The sequence below is a fragment of the Larus michahellis genome, chromosome 3, assembly GCF_964199755.1.
Source record: "Larus michahellis chromosome 3, bLarMic1.1, whole genome shotgun sequence".
Lineage (NCBI taxonomy): Eukaryota > Metazoa > Chordata > Aves > Charadriiformes > Laridae > Larus > Larus michahellis.
Window position 1 is genome coordinate 7,502,318 of NC_133898.1, and position 22,968 is coordinate 7,525,285.

The following is a 22,968-nucleotide window of genomic DNA, read 5'->3' on the forward strand; positions in this document are numbered from 1 at the left end:
TGTCAAAACATAATGATTTCCTTCACAGCAACAGCTTATATTTTTGATCAGCTATAATGACTTTTGGAAGTATGATCTTCTTCAGATAGGGTGCGTTCTTGTCAAACAGATGGCAATAATGCCTCCATTAATATCTTTGTTACTTTCTTACATATTTCTTGCCCTTCTCAAATATCCTTGTATTTGTATGTTTCCGTACTGACGCATTTTCCAGTACAATTATTGCCCTCCTTCAGTAGGCTGTGACATTGCAGAATGATAACGCTGTCACAAATATTAGAATCCCTGAATGAACAGTATTGGAAACGGTCAGCAGATTAAAAGTGTTTGCTTGAAGGTTACTCTTTGGTTTGAAGTAGTGGGGGAAAATATTTGCATAAATTAATTTTTAATAGATACTAAAAATAAAAAGCTGCTAAAGAAAATATAGCTTGTCTACATTATCATGTGATTTTAATTATGCAAGCATTTATGTTCTTTGTGTATTTTAACTTAGGGCCATGTGAGACACATGAGTGAACTGTCACTCATGCAGAGTTAATTATAATTTGTCCATATAGGGAAAAAAACCCTGGGAAAATATGATAACACTTTTCATTGGCAGTAAACACTAGTTGTTGTTAGCCATTTGAGAAGATTATTCTTAGCAGACTGTACGAACTCTGTAGTTCAAAGTGTTCCCTGAAAAGAGGTGTATTAACACGTGGCTACATCCACTACAGGAATAGATTTTATTGACTAAGGAGCTGTATTATTCTGTACCATAACATTTATTTCATTTTTTTCTTTCCCTTGAGCAAGAGAATATATTTTCCCTCAGTGTTTGGCAATCCAAGCCAGGTCATTTAAAATAATATTCACTTGGAAAATGCTGAGTGTAAAATGCTATTTTTAGAGTAGTTACTTTCATACAGTATTGCAAACTGAAATCTTTAGTTTCCCATGTGTAATATAGAACCTGTTTGTAAAGAGCCTTTAGACTTTGCACTTCTCCTTTTCCCAGGTAAGTGGCAAATAACTAGTTATCACTGACACGTAGGGAACAAATGGATAAAGCAAGCATGGATTCTGAGATCTATAATTTTTAATAATTTTTAAACTAGCTACAAAATGTCAATCACTTCACAAACTGACAGGAGACATAAGGAATTTCATATTACATGCTGTAAATGATATTTATCTCACAGTTTATCTAGAGTTCATTCATTTAGGTTTTTTTATTATTTTTTTAATTAAGTCAGCTACTAAACATCTCAGCGATTTGGTGTGCATAGCTCTAGGTAAGCAACAGAGAACTGTACCGATAACAAACCACATGGGGATAGCGACTAGTAAGAGAGAGCCTTATAAAAATTACATTTCTTTGCACCATTTCGTATGGTAGTCGTTTCCTCCAAAAGATAGTCTTCAAAAGCAGCAGACAAACCCAATATATTACACTTATTTCTTTGTGTCTTTGACGTATTTTCAGCCAAGCTTTTATTTTGCTGGCAATGGCTAAATGGTGAGTGCCAAATCCCTCTTTTTTCATAATTAAAAAAAAATGATCATGATTAATAACTATATATATATCAACAAGAAAAAAGTGGCACGACTGCAAACTTGCTGGTATAACATAGTCCCAAAAGAGTCCGAATACTGAGCATGCTTTTGTTGTCATTGTTGGTGTGCTACTGCCATGGGAAAAGTCTTGTTTAAGTAGGAGTCTAAAAGTCTATTTATTCCTCATGCATAAATGCATAAATCACATCACTTTTTAGTGCAATGCTTGTTATAGTAATATAATTCCACATTGTCTAATCATGAAATCATAACAACAGATAATGGCAATGAAGAACTGAAGACAGCAGGTTTAAGTGCTTAAACATCATGATACCCAAAGACAGGAGCATGGCAGTAGCTCTGTGGAATGTCACAGTTTTACAAGAACAATACTGTATATTTAAAGGTTAACAGCACGTTTAGCATTCCAACAGTGTTGTCATTCAGCAAACATCATTTAAAAAAAAAATAATGAGGAGAGGGGAAAAAAGGAAAGGAATCCAAAATAGAAACAAGGAAAGGAAAAATCTTGAAAAACATCATAGTGAGCTATAGCCATCAAATCAGCACTATGTACAACCTTTGGAAAGAAAGATATCTAGAAAAAAATAATTACAAGTATCATTTTTGGAAAGCTGACAAACTACACAGGACAACATTTACAATGGGGCTGATATGTGCATGTGTGCAAACCTAGTAAGTAAATACCATGATAAAAGCATGAAGGTACTGCCCTGTTGGACAGTGTTAAAAGGAAATGCACTTCACTGCATTTAACCACTGCCCAGCATCTTTGTTGCACGCTGGTTGGCTTCATCAATCCTGGTTTTGTTGGAATCAGCCTAGGGAAACACAAAGGAAAGAAACAGGTGAATACAGGGCAGAAAGAGAACATCTACAATGCTTAGCAGACACTTTTCTCATATTGGCTAGGTCGGGGAAAAAAAAAGAAAATACTAGAGAGCTGGTTTTTATGGTAGTATTAGGGATCCAAAAGGAAATTACAGATTTGCTGGTTTTGTAATGCTTCAGGTAGCCCTTGAGTAGAGCTTTAATGTTTGTATTCAGCTTCACTGAACTCTTGTAAATGCTGTGCCAGATCTGTGGCTGGTGTTATCGACAGTGCTAGGGGTACGGATGGTAATGGATGGCAGGAGGAGAACTGAGGATGTGCATGTGGGTTTCATGGGTGAAAAGCTTCAGTGCTCTCTAAGATCCAGTAGACCTGGACTCTGTTCTAGTTTAGATCACCAGGCATGAAGTCAAAACTAAAATTTTGATCAGTGTAGAGAATCGCTGGAGCAGGGAAGCTAGATAATCTGATATAGGGTATGCTGGCGAAGATAAATTTCTTTTTAAATACACCAGTCTGGACCTCTGGTGAAAGGAAGGGAATAGGTAGGAGTGATGCCGTTATTCCTTTCTCCCAAAAAAGTTCACCAGTGTAGTTGCAGGAGAGGGTAACCTCTCTCATTGGGCAACAGCATCAACAGGAATAAAGAAAAGGCAGGGAGTCTACCATTATTTGAAGCAATCAAACTGGAATTTAGTCCAGCATAGGCTGAAGCGTCAACTTCACTGTCTTCTATGGGGTAACACTTGCCATGATTATAAAATGCCATTAATAAAATGGCACCACTTGGGAGGTTTAGGACTTCTCTTTGAGTGGGAAGAGACTTTGACCATGGCTTTCTGTAGCTCTGCAGAAGTTCGTGTTGGAGACTAAAGACATTGTTTTAGCTGACAAACATTGGCAAAGCTCCATTCAAGCCCATGTTGCTATACCGACTTATGCTAGCAGAGGGACTAGATAGAAAATGTTTTCAATTTTTTACATCAGACCTGGGGGAAAGGTGAGAATTGTGTTACTGCTTTAAAAGCATGAATTCAAATAGCAAACTCTCTTCTGTGGTTTGATGGCTGTGTTTTGTTAGCTTTGATGATTGTTCCCACATCTCTGGGGTGTATCCAAGTTGTACGGATTTATTTTAAATCTCCAATTTGCAAAGACAGAATGGTGAAGCAACTTTCCCACATACATTTAAAAATCCTTTAAAAAGGGTTATACTGATGTGCAGTAAATCATTCTTAAATATCTTGGGCTTTTCTCCATAATTGTTTTGGCAAATGCTATGTAGATGTGTATTTTTAGTACGGTAGTATGTGCCAGATCCTCAACAAGCGTAAATCAGCATAACTACTCATTATAAGCCACACTTCTTTATGTTAGCCATCAGTTTGACCTTGTCTACCACAGTAGAGCTTTGTGTGCTTTTGCCAAAAGACTACCTAAAAATAAGTTAATAATTTTTGGAAGCAGTTATGTTTGACATGAAATACGTGAATATTGATTGAATATTGATTAAACATAATGTTCCTAAATAGGAATACTAAGGTCTGACTCTGGTGGCTGATGTTGCGTTAAAGGCAGTGGGTGTCTTTGTACAGACCTTCCCACCTAAGTCGAGACAGAATGCTTTGAGCCTTTTCTTCTTTCCTCCCAGTCTCCTATTTATGACTCGTCTTAGGGCCAGGGTCTTCTGGTGATGATGTCTAGGCCATTTTACCTATTCATCACATCATCATTTTAGTTTTTGTCCCTTTCTCTCTGATCTGAGGGAAGGATAAAGCCCTTTATTCACTGCTATCCTGATTACTGTGGGTAGATCAGATTACATCTCTGCATTATGAGATTGCTCTCATTTGGATGCATGCATCCAGATTAACATAAATGCTTTAGGAGCATTGAAGTTAGCTTTGTGATGCACCCCAGCTTTTGCGAAGTGTGCCAGACAAGGGTCTTTCTAATGACCTTAATTGATCAAAAGCACAGTGTTCCAGCTGATCAGGAAAAAAAAACAACTCCAGAAAGGCCGTATGCGCACCACCAGCTAGGGACAATGGTCCCTATTTCATTGCAAAATGGATGCGTATGCATTTGCGGTTTCAGTATTATCCAGCCAACCACCATTTCTGTCTTTTATAGAGGGTTTTCCTAATATATTGTGTTTCTTTTTCTAGTATCCTCCTTACTGTGAGAAATTGGGCAAATTTTCACTAAGGCTGAAGACTGTCTTGTTTTTGTGCTGCTTTCATGATGACTTCCCCAAGTCCATCTTTCAGAAATATGTCACTGTTGTTTAGGCAAGGGCTCTGCCTGATGAGGCTTGCCTATGAGGCTGGATTTAATGAACGCCATTAGCTTGCAATGTTGTTTTTCTATCACTGTATGAAATGCCTGACTCTGTAAGAAGACCACATAGACGTGGAAGGCCAGTCCCTCAGTTAAACTGCTCTCAGCATGCACTGCCAAGAGATTTGGCCCATGTGCTCCATGTGCACAAAGGGCCTGGTCAATGTTTTCAAAATCCAGACGTTTGCAAGCCTGAACTGATTGGAGAACAGTGACTTGCTAAGCTTGCTGCAGTTTGTGATAGTCCTGCGGGCACAGATAGGACACAGATGATTTCCATCCACAGGGCATGTCTCCTGCCACTGTGTTATGCCATGAGTAGGGTAGCTGGTAACATGTAATAGTGCATGTCCTCATATTGTCTCTGAGAAAATGTCCTAGACTTCTTATTTAAAGGTAGTTATGATGTAGGCTGTGTAGTCTTCCATTCCCTTCTTGCAATGTAGATAGATGTGCTGCTTTCTAGTGCTTTTCATATGAATAACAGCAGTAAGTCCTTGCCTGCCATGCTGCTATGTTTCCCAGAAATATGAAATGCTGCAGAATCGCTCCACAATAACACTGTGCATTTTCCAATACAGTCAAACTAACAGATGCAGCTTTATGAAACAAAACTTTTGACCGATGCAAAGCCATGTGCTCTACTGTGTTATGTGACTGCCTGTCAGAGACAAACTTCCCACCTTTAAGACAATGTATACTTCACCCAATTCTCTCTGGAATCAAACTGCAATAAGGAAAGCTATCCGAGTGAATCCCTCAGTGCAGTATTTTCTGTAATTTTTTCACTCTGATGTAGTTAATTGACATGAAAAACAGACATGGGCATCCTGCTCACGTGAGACGGCTTGCACATGTAAAAAGGCTCAAGAGTACAAACTCTACCACTTAAGGTCAGCATTAACTCTAAGCAGCGCATATAAGTCCTTGGGTTAGATCCTCAGGTTGTGTAAATCTCAGCTGAAGTCAAGCGTTGTATCGATTTTACACCAGATGAAGATCTAGCCTCTTATGTCTCTTCAGCCTGGCTGTGCCTGTGCCTGGAGCTCTGCCAGTAGGAATGCAGATGGCTTGCAGATCTTAGGATCTGAGGATGGCGGTGAGCTCCCAGCTGGGTTTGGAGGGTGGTGCTATCTGCTTCAGAAATCTGCAATGCAGGTCTGGCACTGGAACGGTGCTCTCTGCCTTTTTAGGTGGTGATTTCGCAATAGTAATGCTAAGCCTTGGTTATTTACATATATGCACACACACACACACACCCCCCAAGAGAGCTAGTAGATTTCTGTCCTAATGGAGTTATAAGCAGGCACACAAAGAGACTGGCTGCATTCTTACCATATGGTAAAGCCTTGCTAAAAAATCCCCGTCCTCTTTTGGGGACCGTGCCTCCAAACAGGTGATCCAATTCTCAGTTGTGCTCATGGAATTTCCAAAGGAAGGAAAGTCCAGGAAAGCTTAAAACTTGCCAGGAAGTGCCAGGGCATTGAGACCCAAGCCCTGAGGTTCTGCAAAGCTCAGGGCATTTATCCTTTCCCAAAGCTGTTGCAGAAGGAGCCTTGATTTGTGCTAAGGGGTTCCCCACCAGCTGTTGTCCTGAAAACCCAACAGTGTGGGTTCATTCTGACCTGCATTGGAGGTTACTGAAGATCCACAGCAACAAGCTCTGCTGTGGCACAATGATTTGGTGGGAGAAGAGAGAGGAGCTCTAGCAGCTATTTCTGTCCCTTGCCCTTCTCTGAGCTGAAGAAAAACTGCAGCATGCACAGCCCGTGCTTGCAGAAGGGAAAACACAGCCCCTTTTGGGGTCCTCTTAGAAACGTCAGCTCTCACCTTCTCCATGATCCTGTCAATCTGGCGATTCTGTGTGTCAATCTCGTTGCCCATGTCCAGGGCCATGTGACGTAAGTTGCCAATGATGCCGCTGACCTGCTCAAGGTTCTCATCCATCTCATTTTCCCGGGCATCGTTTGTTACCCTGGGCGGGAAAAAACAATTATTTGAAGCAGAGACAGAGGAGGTTCCCCCTGAAACTCTGATTCACCCAAAACCTCCTCTGCATCCTCCTCCACTTGTCACCTGAGGAGCTTGCTGCTGTGCTCAGCTTTGAAGAAAAGAGATTAATAAGTAGCTAGCCTGAAAATCTTTACATGCTTATTTTTTGGATGTTGGGATTAACTGTCTGGGTTCATTGTGGCTCCGTTTGTGCTGCTTGTGCCCGCTGCTCCTAGAAGTGCTGCTGCCTGAGCTTGTCTGTACCACATACTGCACCTCTCTGCTAGTGATGGTCCTTCTCAAACGAAGAATGAAATGGTGCTCCATTTGGACCCGTGCATGATTAGAGTACGTGGGAAATGTGGAATTGAATCTATACCAGCTCCCATCCTTGAATTACACATAGCTAATGGATACTGTCCAGTCCTCCTACCCTTGGGGCTCACTGAAATACTGTGGAAGAGCTGCTTCAGCTGTGAAAATCCTGACCTAACATCCTATTTAATTAAATGTATTTCTGGTAAATGACAGGAGCAGCTTCTCTCAGATTTACTGGCTTTAGTAAAGATCCTTTGTCTTTCCTTTTAGCGTCATCTTTTTCAGTTACTTGGTTTTTTAGAAGAAAAAACTTACACTTGAGCCAAGGCCCAGTTCAGTGCTCCAGTGACTGGAGAGGCATGTGGTAACCGATGCAGGGAAAAGCAAGGTCCATGGGTCCCCCTCAGAAAATCACTGCTTTGAGTCTCTAGTGCAATTTGTGTTAACATAGGTGCCAAAAGGGTGCTACAGGCTATTTGCAGAACAATTATGGTGTAGCATAACTTCCTCCACTGCTATTCTGTTATCACACCCCAGTCTTCATTTTGGTGGGGCTGCCATCCAGAAATTAAAAAAAAAGTGAACGGCAGACCCAGCAAACTTAAATGGCAGCTCCATCCCACGCTCCAGATTGCATGACAGCATTGTTTCTATCACACTGATTTCCCTTTATCACAGCAGCCAAAAAAAATAAGTGGATAATAGTTTTCGGAAAGATAATTGCTTATTAATTCAGTGTCCTTAATCTTCAGAGATCAAAGCTTTGCCCACTGGTATGCCTTTATCCATTCAGCTGATAGCATTGTCATCTAAATACATGCTCTATAAGCACTGTAATCAGTATGTACTTATTGCTGGATCCCTATGTATTGCTGAAAGTTTGCAGTTTGGTTGCCATTAGTATAGCTGTGTGTTTCAAACTGGCTTTCATCTGAATGCGCAGGGGTTGCCACTAAAGCATCAATGTTTTTCCGTGGTTATGGCTTTACAGCAGCTGAGGAATGGGGCATCATTCCCTGTTCAGTGAGTTTTTCTGGACAGACACAAGCAGAGAAGTGGTGTGCCTCTAGTTAAAAATGTGCTCCGAGTTCTGCGCTTGGCTCGGTGCTTTGGCAGAGAGCCTGAGGCTGTTTTCTTTTTGAAAAGAGAGGAAGGGGCGCTGGATCCTTTGGTACATCTTCTGGCAAGGATGGATAATGAGCAGTACATATCTTGAGACATAATAACAATAAACTAGTATTTATCTGACACTTCATTTCTGAGGCATTTGAACGCTATTATTAATGAGACTGATAATAAGGCCCCCAGGAAAAGCACATTGTTCATGCCAGGGAGCTGGAGTGCAGAGGACAGCACTGACTGGCCCTGATAATCTGCAACCTCATATTGCTGCTGTAAGTAAACAAATAGATATTATTTCTATTTTAATTATTGCTCAAATCTGGGCAGTCTCAAGGAAGAAGGTTTAGGGCCATGTTTTCAAGCATCTTCTGGTTCTCGGGACTAGGACCCTGACTTTCAAGATTTCCAGCAACATAACCAGCCTTTGCACCAGCTCAGGTAGGCACCCACAGGGCCAGGGGAAGTCAGTAGACACAGGAGGTCTTTAGCCACTGTCCGAATCACTATCAATCTAAGTCTTAGCACCCACAACTCAGTGGAAAACATTGACTCCATTACACTACCCAGCACCACTGAAGGAGTTAATGAGCATCACAGAACTCATGACCATATGGAAGAAATCTAAATATATCAGTGACGAGGAGAAAAGAGAGAAAACAGTGGATAAAAAGGCTCACCTGCGGATAAAGCCACCACTGATGGCCATCTGCTCCCGTTCATCTACGACACGTGCAGGCTGGCTGGCTACAACACCATCCTGATTATTGCCCCAGGCTTTTTTGTAAGCATCGCTTGATTTAAGCCTATACAAAAAAGTTGATGAGTAACAAGGCATCAAGTGGACAAGGACAAATGCAAAACTCTTTACTTCTCCAAGCTAAAAGCTGAATCAAGCAAATGAGTTTTCAGATAGAGAGTCATTGATTGTATACCGATATATCATAAGCCTGAATAAAAGGAGGGGGGTTGTTTTTGTTTTTTTCACTTTACTGCCACAACAACTGTGATGGTCAGAAGTTTTGTTTCCAATAGGGTGAATTGCAATTGTCAAGTCCACAACACCGCACACAGGTTTTTGGATGTTGACTTAGTTTCCAGAAAGAAGAAAAAAAAAAAATAAGGAAAAAGAAAAAACAAGAAGAGAAGAAATACAGATAAGTAGAAAACATTGTTTAATTTCAGTGACACATACGTTTTGACATCAAACACAGAAGAACGTACTGGCAGACAGACATAAAAAACAAAACTGCCAAGTATAGTGTGTACATCACATCACAGCAACACACCCTCTTAGAGAAAAATGGATTTGGCTAGATTTTAACATTTCGCCAGGCAGAAGATTTGGCTTCTGTTGATGTTTTTTAACGTATATGTGGCATTAATAGGCATTTAAAGCCACTAACCTTTCCCAGGGTGATTTGGGGATGATTTTCTCATAAAATTCATAGCGTTCATTAGATTTTCAAATAATATATCGGTACTTGAAAATAGTAATCATACATCGACAGTTGATGTACAAACCTTTGTCCACAGAGACAAAAAGTAAAATAGGCAGAAGTGAAATGAGTGCAGGAGAAAAGAAAAGATACAAGCAAGCTAGCATCAGAAAGGGAAATTCTTCTACATTTTCTTCATGCACCAGCTACAGGCATGAATAAGTAGTGAAGCATTCTCACTAAGCACAGTTGCCCCAATAGTTCATCATACTCTTAATGCATCAGCAGTAACAGGCTTCACAATAAGCAAGACACAGGCAAAAATGGATCATCACTTCCTTCAGGAGCTTTAAACCACAGGACTTCAAAATAGCCTAGCAACTTGTTATATTTGTTGTTTATGACAGTTACATCAGCTTTCAGAGAGCCATTTTTGACTGAGCTGCCATGGATAGAAAATTAAAATCCAGGCATACCTTCAGTGGCAGATTAGCATGTGCAGCATATTTAGGGTTGCTGTCACTGGGGTCATCAGATGAGGCTGAACTCTTCAACAGTGAGTGTTTGGGGTCTGTAGGTATAAGTTCTTGATTTTATTCTGGAAATGGAGCAGTTTCCAACAAAGCTGTTGGGAACTGCAAATCTCCACAATTTCCCTGTTCCTCAGTCAGCTCCAATCAGTCATATAAACAGCCCTGTGGCATGGATTTTGGGGGAGAAACTGACTGTGCTTCTGTGGAATTTGTGAAAAGACACAACAAACCCATCTCTGGTGTTATGTTCACTCCATGACCCCTGAAGCAGCTCAGCATCTGTTGAGCATGAAGATGTGTCGTATGCGCCAATATAGAATTAAAATATAGATGAGAAGAGGATCTTTCCTACATATATATTTTGTTGCTTATTTCCATTAAAATTTGTGAAGACTTAAAAAGAAGATGGCTAGGTTATTTGTTCTTAGTTCTCGAAAATTATACATCAGCTTTGATCTTTCTAGAAATGAGTGAAAGTAGTTCTCTTGCTGCACATATGTTTTGAGGTATTTGCCTGTTCTTTAGGCCTGTGCAACTTTGTGAGTGAGACAGTCTCTGTGTTTGAGGCAGGGGATTTTATACACCCAGAGTTTGATCCCTGTTTTCTTGTGGACTTCCCATTAAAGTCAACAGGTGGAGTCTGGGTCTGCTGACAGTCAATAGTAGTTGTGCTTTTGAATGCAGTCTGGTCAAAGTTTCATGCCATGGGCATTTTGTGTCTCTTAAGAATGTAGAATCAAGCCATACCTTTTGGTAAGGCTCACAGAGTTGCATTTACAAGAAGGAGAGTATAATTATGTGTGAAATGGTTCATCTTTTGAAATGTATACCATTAATTTACCACCAGCCAGCAGAGCATTAGGGGATCATGGTGATACTAATGCTCAGAACTGTATGGATTTCTCTCCCTCCTACACTCCACTTCTCAGAATATCATCCTATTTGTACCAATTGATTCCTGGCATAGTGATTCAAGGAACAGTCTCTAAAAGCATTGTTCATCCATGCTCTGTTTCGGAACACATTGACTAATTAGCAGTGCTAGTTTATCAAATCTGTCTGCAGACTGCAAAGGTCAGAATACTGCCTTAAAGCGGGGAAGAGACACCTTTAAAAATGAACATCCCCCACATCAAAAGCATGCACTATCTTTCTGTTCCTGGATCTATTGACTTCATGATACTGCAATTATAGCGAAGTGGTAAATATTTTAAGGCCATGTGTCAGGTGCTAACCCCATCCGTGCCACAGGGCTGGCTGTCAGTTCTGAGCAGCCTTTCCTACAGTACAGATATGAAAGCTGCTCTGAAACGCGACAATTTCTGCAAAATACATTGGATTTTTTTGTACTTCAAGAGTGAACTTCTGATGTAGGTGTTATGCCAGGTTTCACCAGCAGGAGTGAGCCAGGACAGTGTTCCTCTTTAAGTTGCGACAGTTTTTAGAGTGTGGGAGATGTAAAGTTTCTGCTGCATACTCTTGTACCTGCAGCTCTTCTGTGCTGGGTCCTCTGGTGCAGGACAGCGGGGCTAAAGCCAGTATCAGAGCAGGCAGTCCCACTGAAAAAGGCTGTATGTGTGTGTAGCTCTTTCAATTCCTCCTTGCCTCTCTCCTATTCTGCACACCAAGACAACAGTACACCTATTCTGGGCAAAATGTTCAGCCCACCAAAGTATTTGTGGCTTGGTATGCAGGAGCAAAATTGATTTTTTTTTTTAAAGCTGAGGTGGTATCTGTATCATGTCCCAGGGGAATTAACTTCAAAATAAATGGCGATTGATAAGGCACAAACCCAGCCCTACCGTTCTGATTTCTGGCAAAATACCCACTGAACTCCAGGACAGCGCACTCTCATTTGATCTTGATAATCACGGTAGGATTAGGCCCTGGCTGTGAAAAAGTATCTGTGCCACGCAGAAAGGGAGTATAACCCTACAGAGCCACTCTACTCTGCTTTGTTTCCTGCGCAATCTCTGGCCAACCCTTTAGGAGTGTTTTCACCATAACCTGGTTGCATGCCTACTCGCTGCATGCTGGATTTGCCGTTCCTCAAGGACTCCTGGTTGGTCCACTTTGTCCCTGATTTCCTACACCCACATAACTGCACATCGCATTTCCATTTGGCACTTAAAACAAGCTTTGCGTTACTTGGAGGACGGTTTCGTTCAAGTGTGATGGCATGCAAGCAAATTCAATGCATTTCAACATTTCTGCTTAGTGTACGTGCTACCCAAACGAGAGAAATTTGGCATGACATGTTCAAGTTTTCTCAAATTTGCTGCCTATGGCAGGATGAAAACCATTTCAAGTTGGGTTCCAATTGTGAAACATCATATCTCTTTCAAGATCTCATTAAGGACTATTTCTGTTGAACAATGTTGTGTGATTTTCATCCATAATTTGGAGTAATGTTTACTATGACCTTTTCTGCATTTTCAGCTTTTTTGTTTTGTTTATTAACTTGTTTGTGAAAATATGTTTCAAAATTTAGGGTCTCCAGGAGTAAGGTAGCCCCAGTGTTTTTATTTGCTGGAAAATGGAACCACTCGGTACACTTTGTGTAAAATGTTGAAACTTTTACCATTAAAAGGTGTCAACAGTGAAGCTTTCACTGCAGTATGCCTGATTTTAATGCATCTACAGTAATTCCCAGTCAGTTGTCTATGCTATGAGATGAATGCATTTGAACCAGAATCGTTCTTTCTGCATGCCACATGCTCATCCTGTCCGTGTGCCTAGCAAGGATGAGCTTCACAAGGCCTTTGGGATCAGCCTTAAGTGCTCAAAGAGATGAGGCAGGCAGCACCTACTTGTTACATGGACAGACACAAAGACCACAGAATTTTCCTAGGTCCGTCAAATTCTTTTCTGCTTCTTTCATGTCCTTATTGATTTGGTCCATTCCCTCTTCGATGCGTTCCAGTTGTTCTGATTAAACACAAGTATTTTATCCCCACAGAATGAAGCAGATGGAAAAGGACAAAGAAAAAAAAGACAAAAACTTCAGACATTCACTGTGACAAAAAACTGGACACCACATAGCAGAGCCGGTACCCAGTACCTACTTGTTACAAGGACATATGAAAAGGCCACAGCATTTCCCTAAATCTTTTAAATTTTTCTCGGCCTCCTTCATGTCTTGGTTGATATGGTTCATGCCTTCTTCAACACGATCGAGTTGTTCTGGTCAGGACAAAGGGATGACAGTGTGGAATGAATTGTATTTTTGTTTGTTTGCTTTTGTCTTCAACAGAACATGAAAAATGACCATGTAGAACTGAATTAATAATGCCATTACAATGCATTAATCTGAGCTGATGCATTGTTGAAAGGGTGTATGCTGCACTCGATGCCGAAGATGTTTTTTGCTAACATGGGAAGAGTAAAACAAAGGAGGAAGATGTTTGAAATATATCAATTTAAACGAGATGTAATGATGTAGAAAGGAAGGGTTATAAAGTTTAAGGTCCAGAAACATAATACAGTACATCCACTTACTAAGACACCAATGACATCCAAGAGAAAGAAAGATAAAGTGTTATTATTTTGCATTTATGTACGTTAATACAAAAGAAATGGTGTCTTTCCATGGAAAATACTTCAGTTACTTATGCTTACAAATCCCTTGGAATTAGGTGATTTTGGGCAGTGTAATTGCTTTGATTAGGGAGTAACTGAGTGGGAGAGCTGGTAGTAACAGTACCAGAGTACAGTGAGCTGTTAAGAGTTGTGTCCAAGTATTCCTTTTTCCAGAGGCTGAGGAAACTGAGACCTACCACTTTGATTGGTATTGGATATTAATTTCTAACCTGAGTATGGCCTCAGGGCTGGTTTTCTTTCTAGTGTGGATGCTGCAAATCTGGAGTAACCCCAGTGTACACAGAGGAATTACAACCAGCACAGGAGCCTGATGCTCACTGAAAGAGGACTGTTGGCTGTGGCATTCATTGTCTGTGTCCCCAAGGGATCTTGTGAAAACAAGCATTGGGTGAAGACTCATGTTTTCCAGTGGGGTCACTCCTGATTTGTTCCAAGGCAAGTTATCAAAACACCAAGGCCAGTAACTAGGCACTGTCTTTCTGCTGGCATCAAACAGAATTTGGCTTATTTCCACCTAAGGCTGATGAAAGGGTAGGGTTTTCTTAGTGACTTGGTAGCTCAGGATAATTTTAGGTGTAAATTTCTTCACTACAAAAGCTGAGAATAGCAGCCTTGAGGAACAGAATGCCACAATGTAAAACTGTAGGAATGGGTCCTTCACTGATGTAAAGTCTGGAGTAGCAATGCCATTTTACATGGGTGGAAAGCCTCACAATTTGTTCCATGATGGATAAACCCAAATAAGTATTACATGGGATGAGGCAGTCACTTGGAGTGGCATTTCAATCCAGTAAAAACTGTAACTACCTAAAGAGGCAAAGTAAAGCAATTCCAGTAAAACACAAGTACGTCCCTATTCCCCATACTGAATAGAAAAAAGTATAAACACAGAATTAGAACTGAGAGGAAAGGAATGAAGAGAGCACTGGTTATAGGAGAAATTTAATGTCATCTCTGATGTTAACTGAGCCTTATCAAGAAGAAAAAAATTTTAAAAGTGATTTTAGAAAAAAAATCATGTGCATATTGACGTCAGTACAAAGCAATAGGCCTGATTTCTTACTTGGGTTTCTAATAACAATTGAGGTTTAGATTTTCAAAGCTTTCTTGGGGATTTAGATACCCAATTCCCATTAAAATTAATTTTATTTAATTAATTTTAATGGGAATTGGGCATCTCACCCCTAGAGGGCCTTGAAAATCCTGGCCTAAATTATTCAAACTGAAATAATTCAAATATTGAACTTGTGTTCTTTGTTTAATTCTTGCATGAGGCTGAGCTTTGAGGAGGAGAAGGTGCCATGTTAGTGTTGCCAGCTGCATCTGCTTTTCAGCTGTCAGTTCTCATTCTCCTCAGCTGGATGTGTTTGCCTCCTGATACCAAGGAGTTATTGATCTCAAATTCAAGGATACATTTAGAGGATCAGAGTTACCTCGCAGTGTCCTCTAAAAGGGGCACATATAATGTGTGTGAAGGATTGGGAAACTCAGAAGGAAACCTGAAACTGCTGAGCCAAGAAGCAGAAGTACAAGGTTGGGTTGTTTCAATGCACGTTTTAGTTGGAGGCTTTAGCAGAAGCTTTGGTTCAAGTTTGTAGCCACAGATTGTCAGTCTTATCAGAAACGTGAGCATGTGGTACAAGGTGATACTCCTCTAAGTGCGTCTGCTCCTCGCTACCTCGGAGTCCTGCCTGCTCCTGTGTCGCTGGGCAGCGCTGGCTCTTGCTGTGGGAAGCAGCTGCGGGAGTGTGAGCTGGCTTTTGTGCTGGTTCATGCCGTGTGATGGGAATTGCTGAATTTCTGTTATGGATTCCCACCCACTGCTTGTGAGACCTGTGTTTGTGGAGCCTGGCTGGTTCTCAGGGCTCTCAGTTAAAAGAAGGCTGTTTCCATGTGTATATTTTGACACTGGAAAGGACAAGAAGTAATGACCTTTCTTCCGCTGATTTTGCTGCCTGTATTTTTCTATCTTTGTCTGGCCAGTAGAAAATGCACGTAAGACTGCAGGGATCAGTCCTAGATCTGGTTCCGTGAATGGTTTTCAGTCTAAACGTGTTTCCTTGCTCAGATGCACATTCTGTGAAGCCAGGTACGTAGTAGGGCCTTTTGAACTTACTTTCCCTGTTTCCTGCCTGAATAGATGAGTGCTAATTGAAGAGTATATTCGACACGACTCAAAGACTTTCATTTAAATTATGGCTCACTCCAGGAATCTGACTTAATTTATCCTGCTTCAGGATTTGTGTGTGATGCCCGTATTATTTCTGAATAGAAAAGAGACCCACAGCTAATTTATCTTCCATTAAAGAAAACTTCATCAGTGTAATAAAAAAAAAAAAAAAAAAGCCTATGTCATATTTGTAGCCCAGAAGTCTAGACAGCTGGCTGCTGCTCCTAAAACCATTTGCTAGTTGTTAATGTCGTGGGATGGATTGTTAACCAGTTTAAATCCGTGTAGTTAGGCTGGCTTCATGGAGCAACACCGATTTATACCTGTCAAAGATCTGGTCCCACAGGCAAGGAAATAGATTCATGAGTCTAACCACAATTATTGAGGCATAAATATTATAGAGGCATTAACTGAATGGGGTCACTCTGGATTTGTTTTGATATAACTGATATTAAAATTAAAATCTGTCCCAGAATGAATCACTGCTGGTAAGAAATCAGATGGCTATCAGAAGTTTAACTTAATGTCTGTTTTTATAGACCTTCCCTATTCCAACTTTGAGTATTGTATTAAAGGTTTTAAGGAAGACAGTCTGCTGGCATACATTGCCATCAACCTACGCAAATTCACACCTACAAAAGATCATGTCCTTTATCTCCCATTTAGAGAAGGAATTCAAGGTCACAGTTCAGACATCATTTGATAGTTTCTTGCAGTATTCTTTGAATATACTACATCTATATATGTGTTTATATACCATATATGATATATAAGAGAATTGATGTTGTCTGGAAGCAGAATACATGTCAGAGGTATGTTTCATTGAGATTTCCTTCTTTTTTTTTTCTAGGAAGCTCTGCTGATTACTAGCCCTTTTTGCATATTGATACTCTTTTATGTCCAAGAATGTCACTTTGATTCAAACGTAGTAGCTGTATATCTTCTTATGGCAAACTAATGGCATATCTTAGGATACAAGAAAGGATATTTTTTTACTTTGATTGTTATACTTATGAATTACTTCAGTATTAAAACCATAGGCAACTGAAGGATCATAAGCTAGTCTTGTTAGTTTTACTGTAGCACTGCGGGCCTTTTCCAGTGGGTCTTTGCTAGGATCTTGCGTAGCAGCCTGGCAAATCCCCACCTGGGGAAGATCTGGGGAAGTGGCTGGGAGAGGGAAGCTGTAGCAAGGGCATCCCTCAGCTGCTCCTGTGGTCTCTTGAGCAAACACAGCTGCAAAAGCATCTTAATACAGTGTTGGATATAGGACCAGGACAGGGCAAGCGTGGTGTTGCGCTACCTTTGCATCCGTGTCTGTAATTTATAACAAATGTTCTTTGACTAGTGGCCAGGATCTGGGGCCTGTGCTTGAATGTCAGTTAAATGCCTGTGAAGGGAACTTGCTCCTTTGTCTGGAGTATTGTGCAATGAAGCAATTTCCACCAAGGATAATTTTAATTAGAGGGGGGGAAAAAGAAAAGGGCATCTAAGAGCACATTGTAATCATAATTGCATACAAGAGGGCTGAATTTGAAAGAGTCGGCAGATTAACTGTTTTCGATAATACTCAGTGATCCCATTTTCCAGAAAGGAGAATCATATTGGAGTGAAGTACATTTCTAGGACAGCCTTTTCAGAAATCCTGAGTCTTGACCTAGCTCCGCTCTGAGAGGCATTGCTGAGCACAGGTACAAATGGAAGAGAACTGGTGGGGGGTGCTTGTGAGCCCACATGTAGCTGTGCTAAAAATAACAGTAGACAAGGCACAGCCTGCTTCTGTGGGGAGGCTGTCTGTCTTTTATTCTGTGCTACACTTTCAACATAATTAATTCCATTTTTCCTGTAGAATCTGGATAGTTACCTTTTTTTTTTTTTTTTTTTTGCTAATTAGCAAACCATTTCTGACTCTGATCAGCTCAACTCATAGGTGTTGGAGCACCTTTAGCAACCCTGCTTTTGTCATCTCACTGCCTATCAAGTCTCGTGGTAGTTGTTGAATAGGAGATAAGCTGGGGAAGGCACCTGTGCAAGGGGCCATAGTTTTGCTCTCTGATGGATAAGAATGGTAAATGGTAAATATCTTTGTATTTACTGCAGTTGTTTCTCTGGTGCCGTAGAAACAGGTCAGCCATAACTCATACAAACCCATAAACCTTGCAACTCATGCAAAAACTGTAGATGTCATCTAGCACTTGGTGTCAACCCTTCTACTTGTAGGATCACCCAGTTATTCCGAAGTTTTATCTCCGTACTTCAACTTGATCTGCAGTACAGATCTGCTGGGTAGATGAAGCTACTCTCTGGGTTCTCTGGCATTGCTGGTTATGCATTTGCTGCTGGTGTGGTGCATTGACATTTTCTTTGTGGCTTATCAAAGTTGTGGCTATTCCTCTATCTTGTCTTGGATGAAAAATGGCTGTGTTGCTACTGTTGTTACCGGAAAAGTTTCTCCCTTGCACGCCATTTTGAATACAAGAGCAAAATTCTTTTGTAATAAACTGCGTGGGGGCATCATCACACAAAAAAACATCCTTGAAGGTCCAAATATCTCTGGCTGCTGATACTCCCAGGCGATGGGAGTTTCCTTTGGAGGAAGAGAGCTATGACCTGCTATGTCAGCAATTCAGGTTTATCTTCGTATCCCCACTTTGTGCTATCAGTTTCATTTCTACAGTCTGCTTTTAACCAACATGCATCCAAATATTAAAATTTTTCTAAACATGTTTCAAAGGCATATTTAATGAAGCAGAGCAATTGCAACTGCTCAATAATCCATTGCAGAACGACATTTTTAGTGTAAAATGTAAATATTTGCATTTAAAGTGTTATGTACAAATTTATATTTAAATAATTAATTAAGGGAACTCGACTCAAGGCTAGGTTTAAAAAAAATGCAAGCATTATGGATGCACATAGGGTCTGGAGAAGGCTTTCTCCCTGATGGAAAAAAATCTCAACATGGAGAATCTAACCTCTCAGCTCTTTCCTGTGGGTTCCTGAGGGGAAGAACTGAGTTGAACTGGTTTGGGTGATAAGACCTAGCTCAAAAAATGGTGACTCATGGTGTTGCAGAGGTTCTACTCCAAAAGCCCACTCAGATTCCCAGTGACTTCAAAGGGCACTGGAGAGGTCTCTAGTTTTTATGGCAGTCCCATTCTCTGTGAAAGAGGAGTCATGAAAGCTCTTGTGAAGCTCCACATCTCTGTAGGGTCATAACAGACTGTAGTCTGCTGCGCAGCCAGCTGTCCTAAATGTTTAGGCAATAGGAGCTAGCCAGGCTGGCTTTATTGTATAGAAACCAATTTGTACATTGGTGTTGTAAAACTGTGTTGACTTATTCCCTTTTATGATCCCAAAGACTTCTGCATATTGATGTCAGAAAATGAGTTCTGCTTTGCGTTATTTAGATTGAGATCAGCTCAAAGAAGTTTTCCTTGTGAGGTCTGTTTAACTTCAAAGCAAGCAATTTTATAAGGAAACCTAGAAATAGAGCTTCGAGCAACTGCAGAGATTAGATATTCTGCTTGCCGCCCACTGGAAAGATCAATGTCATGTTTTTTGTCTATTTAACACCTAATAATCTTAAGTGACTTGTGCAGTCAGCTGAAAAGAGATCACATGGCAGTGTTAGCAAATTATTTCCTTAATCTGATAATCTGCTGAGACATCCGTGGGTTGCACACATTGCACTAATTACAGAGGGTTCAAAGTCATCATTAGCGGTTTTTGCCCAATAATATAATAAGTCCTTTATCACTAAAAAAAAAAATAAAATCAGGAATTATTACAGCTGCATGTGGCTAAAATGGACAAAACTTAATTAAACATTTAGCGTAGTACAGTGGTTACAATATTCCCAGGATTTGCAGAATTGTTAGGCTGTTTTCCTTGAGAAACCCATACCATATAGTCACAAGCTAAATTTACTGAACCACTTAAGGCATGACCATAACCAGTTTAAAGAGGCTTTTAAATTGTCTGTTTCTTTCCTGTACTTATCGACTAACTGCATCTCTGGCCATACAACATACATTTCAGGTTTCAGTGTCAACAAGAGTTTAATATTGAGTTCCCTGGACTCCAAAGAGGTCAGTGGGTCCAGTCTCAGCTCCTTGGCTCACACGACTTCCTAGCACGACTCGAGAGCTGGTCAGACAACTTTTGCACACAGGGCTTTAGCAATAGTAGAACTCCAAAGTGAAAAACAAAATTCAGGGTTAAAAACAAAATAACCCCCCCAGCAATCTGTGGAAAAATAACAGTTAGAGAACAGAAACATACTTTCCCACCACTAAGCACAAGGGAAGTTATAGGAGCCACTGAAGTTTCTGCTGATCTGCCTGTGAATTACATCGCAAGACAGACCTGGATATTTATGGACTTCCTTTGATAATATTTGTGATTTATTTTAGCTGTATAATTCACTTCTGAAACAAAACACATTATTTAGACAGGTGCCATATCTGTTTCAACATAAGTAATTTCTGTTTTTCTGTATTCAGTGCAGTTCTTTTACTTCCATTATTCAGAAAATTTTTTTTTAAAGCAACAAAATATTCTCTGTAATATTTTTCTTGTCAAGACAAATCGATGCGGCAAAATTTGGTTAGGTTAAATTCTTCTCCCTAAAGGGGGAGGTAGGGGGGAAGGAATGAGACGCACACAAAAAAGCAAATAGGAGAAAATACTTTCTGTTTAGGCCCTGTTATTACTTTTCATTCATTTTACTGCCAGAGAGGCAGGGACATTGCAGATGGAAAGGGCCTGTCAGGTTCCGCAGCCCATTTCCCAACAATGCTGTACCGTTGCCTGTAATCATTGTCTGGGCTTGATGAGTAATACAGCATTACCTCTGTAGAAAACATTTCTTAGTACAGTTTTGTATGATGCCACATAGTAAATAACAACAAGGGCTTTTTGGGGGGTTGGTTTGATATAGAGTAGCAGAAATTTATGCTCTGCTGATTTCACTTCTCTTTGGAGACACCATTTTGCTGGTGCTGTGGGTCTGCAGCAAATGAGGACTTAATAGTTTTGTTGGAGAGGGAAGCTACCCACTTCTTTGTAATATTATGAAGGGCAAAAATGTAATTTTCTGGAATGTATTGAATATATCTAGTGCTGTCTTTGTCACTGTCATCCACAGACAGGAATTCATCTAAGCTTGAAAGCTCCTATATGTCCAGTTGTAATGAGCTGATTGTGGTGTAGCTTTTAATGTTAAATTCCTGTTATCCTCACTGACATTTCTATACAAAAATCAAATGAATTTTACACAATACCTTCTTTTGCAATGCATTTATTGCATGCCTTTTACTTGTGGTTAAAACAAGTCAGAAAATTACATTGCACCTGCATAAATAATGTTGGATTTTACACTTATGGAGGCAAATCTTCTCATCATGTAGCTGGATCTTGACCCAAACCTTGCTGAAAAAAAAATGGTAATTTGGATGAGTTCAGCCTGCAGCTCTCTTTGACATTAATGGGAAACAGATCAAAAGAAGTTCAGACTCTTACACAGTAGTTGCATGTGCCTTTGTCAGACAATGAAGATAAAGGCAAAGAGGTTTTGGGGTTCTCATGCACAACCACAATGTATTTTCTGGCCCTCGTTTTCAGGATTGCACACAGTTAGTACAGTACTTTGAGAATGGTTATACTTCCTTACTGAAGCAATCTGAACTTACCTCCTTGCTCATCCAACATAACCAAAGTCCTGATACCAGCATCTTTACTCTACATCCCAATAGTGGTAGCAAGGTAAGGAGAGAGAGGGGGAGAAGAAAGAGAGAGAGAAAGAGAGATCAGTGAGGGAACACTCAGCCCTAGATACGGGACATAGGAAGACAAAAGAAAAACAGTGAAAGGAATGACAAGGTCATAAGGGGCTGGTGGCACAGTCCAAAGACCTTATGTGCCTGGACACTGTGTAAGGAACCGGGTACTCTCAATTGTACCATCAATCCTTCATGATTCAATGGGATACTGAACCACTGCAGAAAAGACAAAGTTTTGGACCTTGAGATTAAAATAATCACTTGACACAAGAGTAATTTCTAAAAAGAGAGGGTTCATCTCCAAGTTCTCTGAAGCAGGAGAAGGGGGTGTTGACATTGCAGGTGTGTGTTCATCCCACAGGAGAAATTCCCAAGGAAAACAGGTATGACGCAAACTTGTTTGGGAAGGAGGCATAGTGGTTTGTACACAGCGCTTGCAACACAGAAGTCAGAAAGCTTACCTACTTAGGAAATCCATTTTAAAGCAGGCTAATATTTAATAGGATTAAGCCATATTTTTTTGGCTTGGAGATCTAACAGATATGGGTTGTTTGAGCCAAGTTTTAGTTCAGCCAAGAGAAACCTTTAGCATCAATGGACTTTGGATTGAGCTTGAAGGCAGGATTTTTAAATCCTGTGTGCTGATCACACCCCTGCTCCCACAGAGGTTAATGGGAATCTTATCATCGCCTTTGCTGGACTCAGGACTTGAGCAAAAGCCAAGCAATTCAGAGCTCCCACCCGCCTAAATCTGCAGCAGGGCACCTTTCACAAGTACGGGTTTTGTATGCATTATCATCTCTCTGGGGTGTGATCAGGTGTCTCAGGTTTCTGGGTGCTGTGATACTAAGCTATATCACAGATCAGATTAGCTCCTTTTTAATTACGAAGGAGAAACTAGCTCCATTCTGCTTGGAGCGGTGATAATGTCTCTGAATAATTAATGGCCTGAATGATCTCCTGATTGTTGCATTTCAATAACAGAGGAAGTAAAATCCTCTGTGGCCTGACAGCTTGCCAGGGGAGTTACCTGGACATGTGCAGCAGTAGTTCAGCTGCTCCCATGAACACAGAGCCACCCATACCCCTGTGAAGGAGATAAAGTTGGTGGTGTCGATTTAGCAGAGGGCAGGGGAGATGCCCATATTTGCACAGGAAGGTGAGGAACAGAAACCTGGAGTCCTGACTGTCCCTGTTGCTTTTCAGGCCATCCTCCCCCTCCTTCAGGCAAATTAAGGACTTCATATTATCTTTCCCCACAACTGCCCTGCTCACAGCC

General features: G+C 40.6%; 1 protein-coding gene across 2 annotated transcripts in view; it reads right to left on the reverse strand.

Annotated features, from left to right (window-relative positions):
• Positions 1-1,066: 1,066 nt before the first annotated feature.
• SNAP25 (synaptosome associated protein 25) overlaps positions 1,067-22,968 on the reverse strand; it is a 63,757-nt gene continuing 41,855 nt past the window's right edge. The window contains exons 4-8 of one of the 2 annotated variants that reach the window (XM_074578467.1): positions 21,600-21,648; positions 12,947-13,064; positions 8,845-8,970; positions 6,566-6,710; positions 1,067-2,384 (exon numbers count right to left, since the gene is read on the reverse strand). In XM_074578467.1, the coding sequence (XP_074434568.1) occupies positions 2,316-2,384; positions 6,566-6,710; positions 8,845-8,970; positions 12,947-13,064; positions 21,600-21,648 (507 nt within the window). In that variant the 3' untranslated portion in view covers positions 1,067-2,315. Of the gene's footprint in view, positions 2,385-6,565; positions 6,711-8,844; positions 8,971-12,946; positions 13,065-13,201; positions 13,320-21,599; positions 21,649-22,968 lie in introns of both variants that reach the window. The other variant, XM_074578468.1, reaches the window with a different exon arrangement.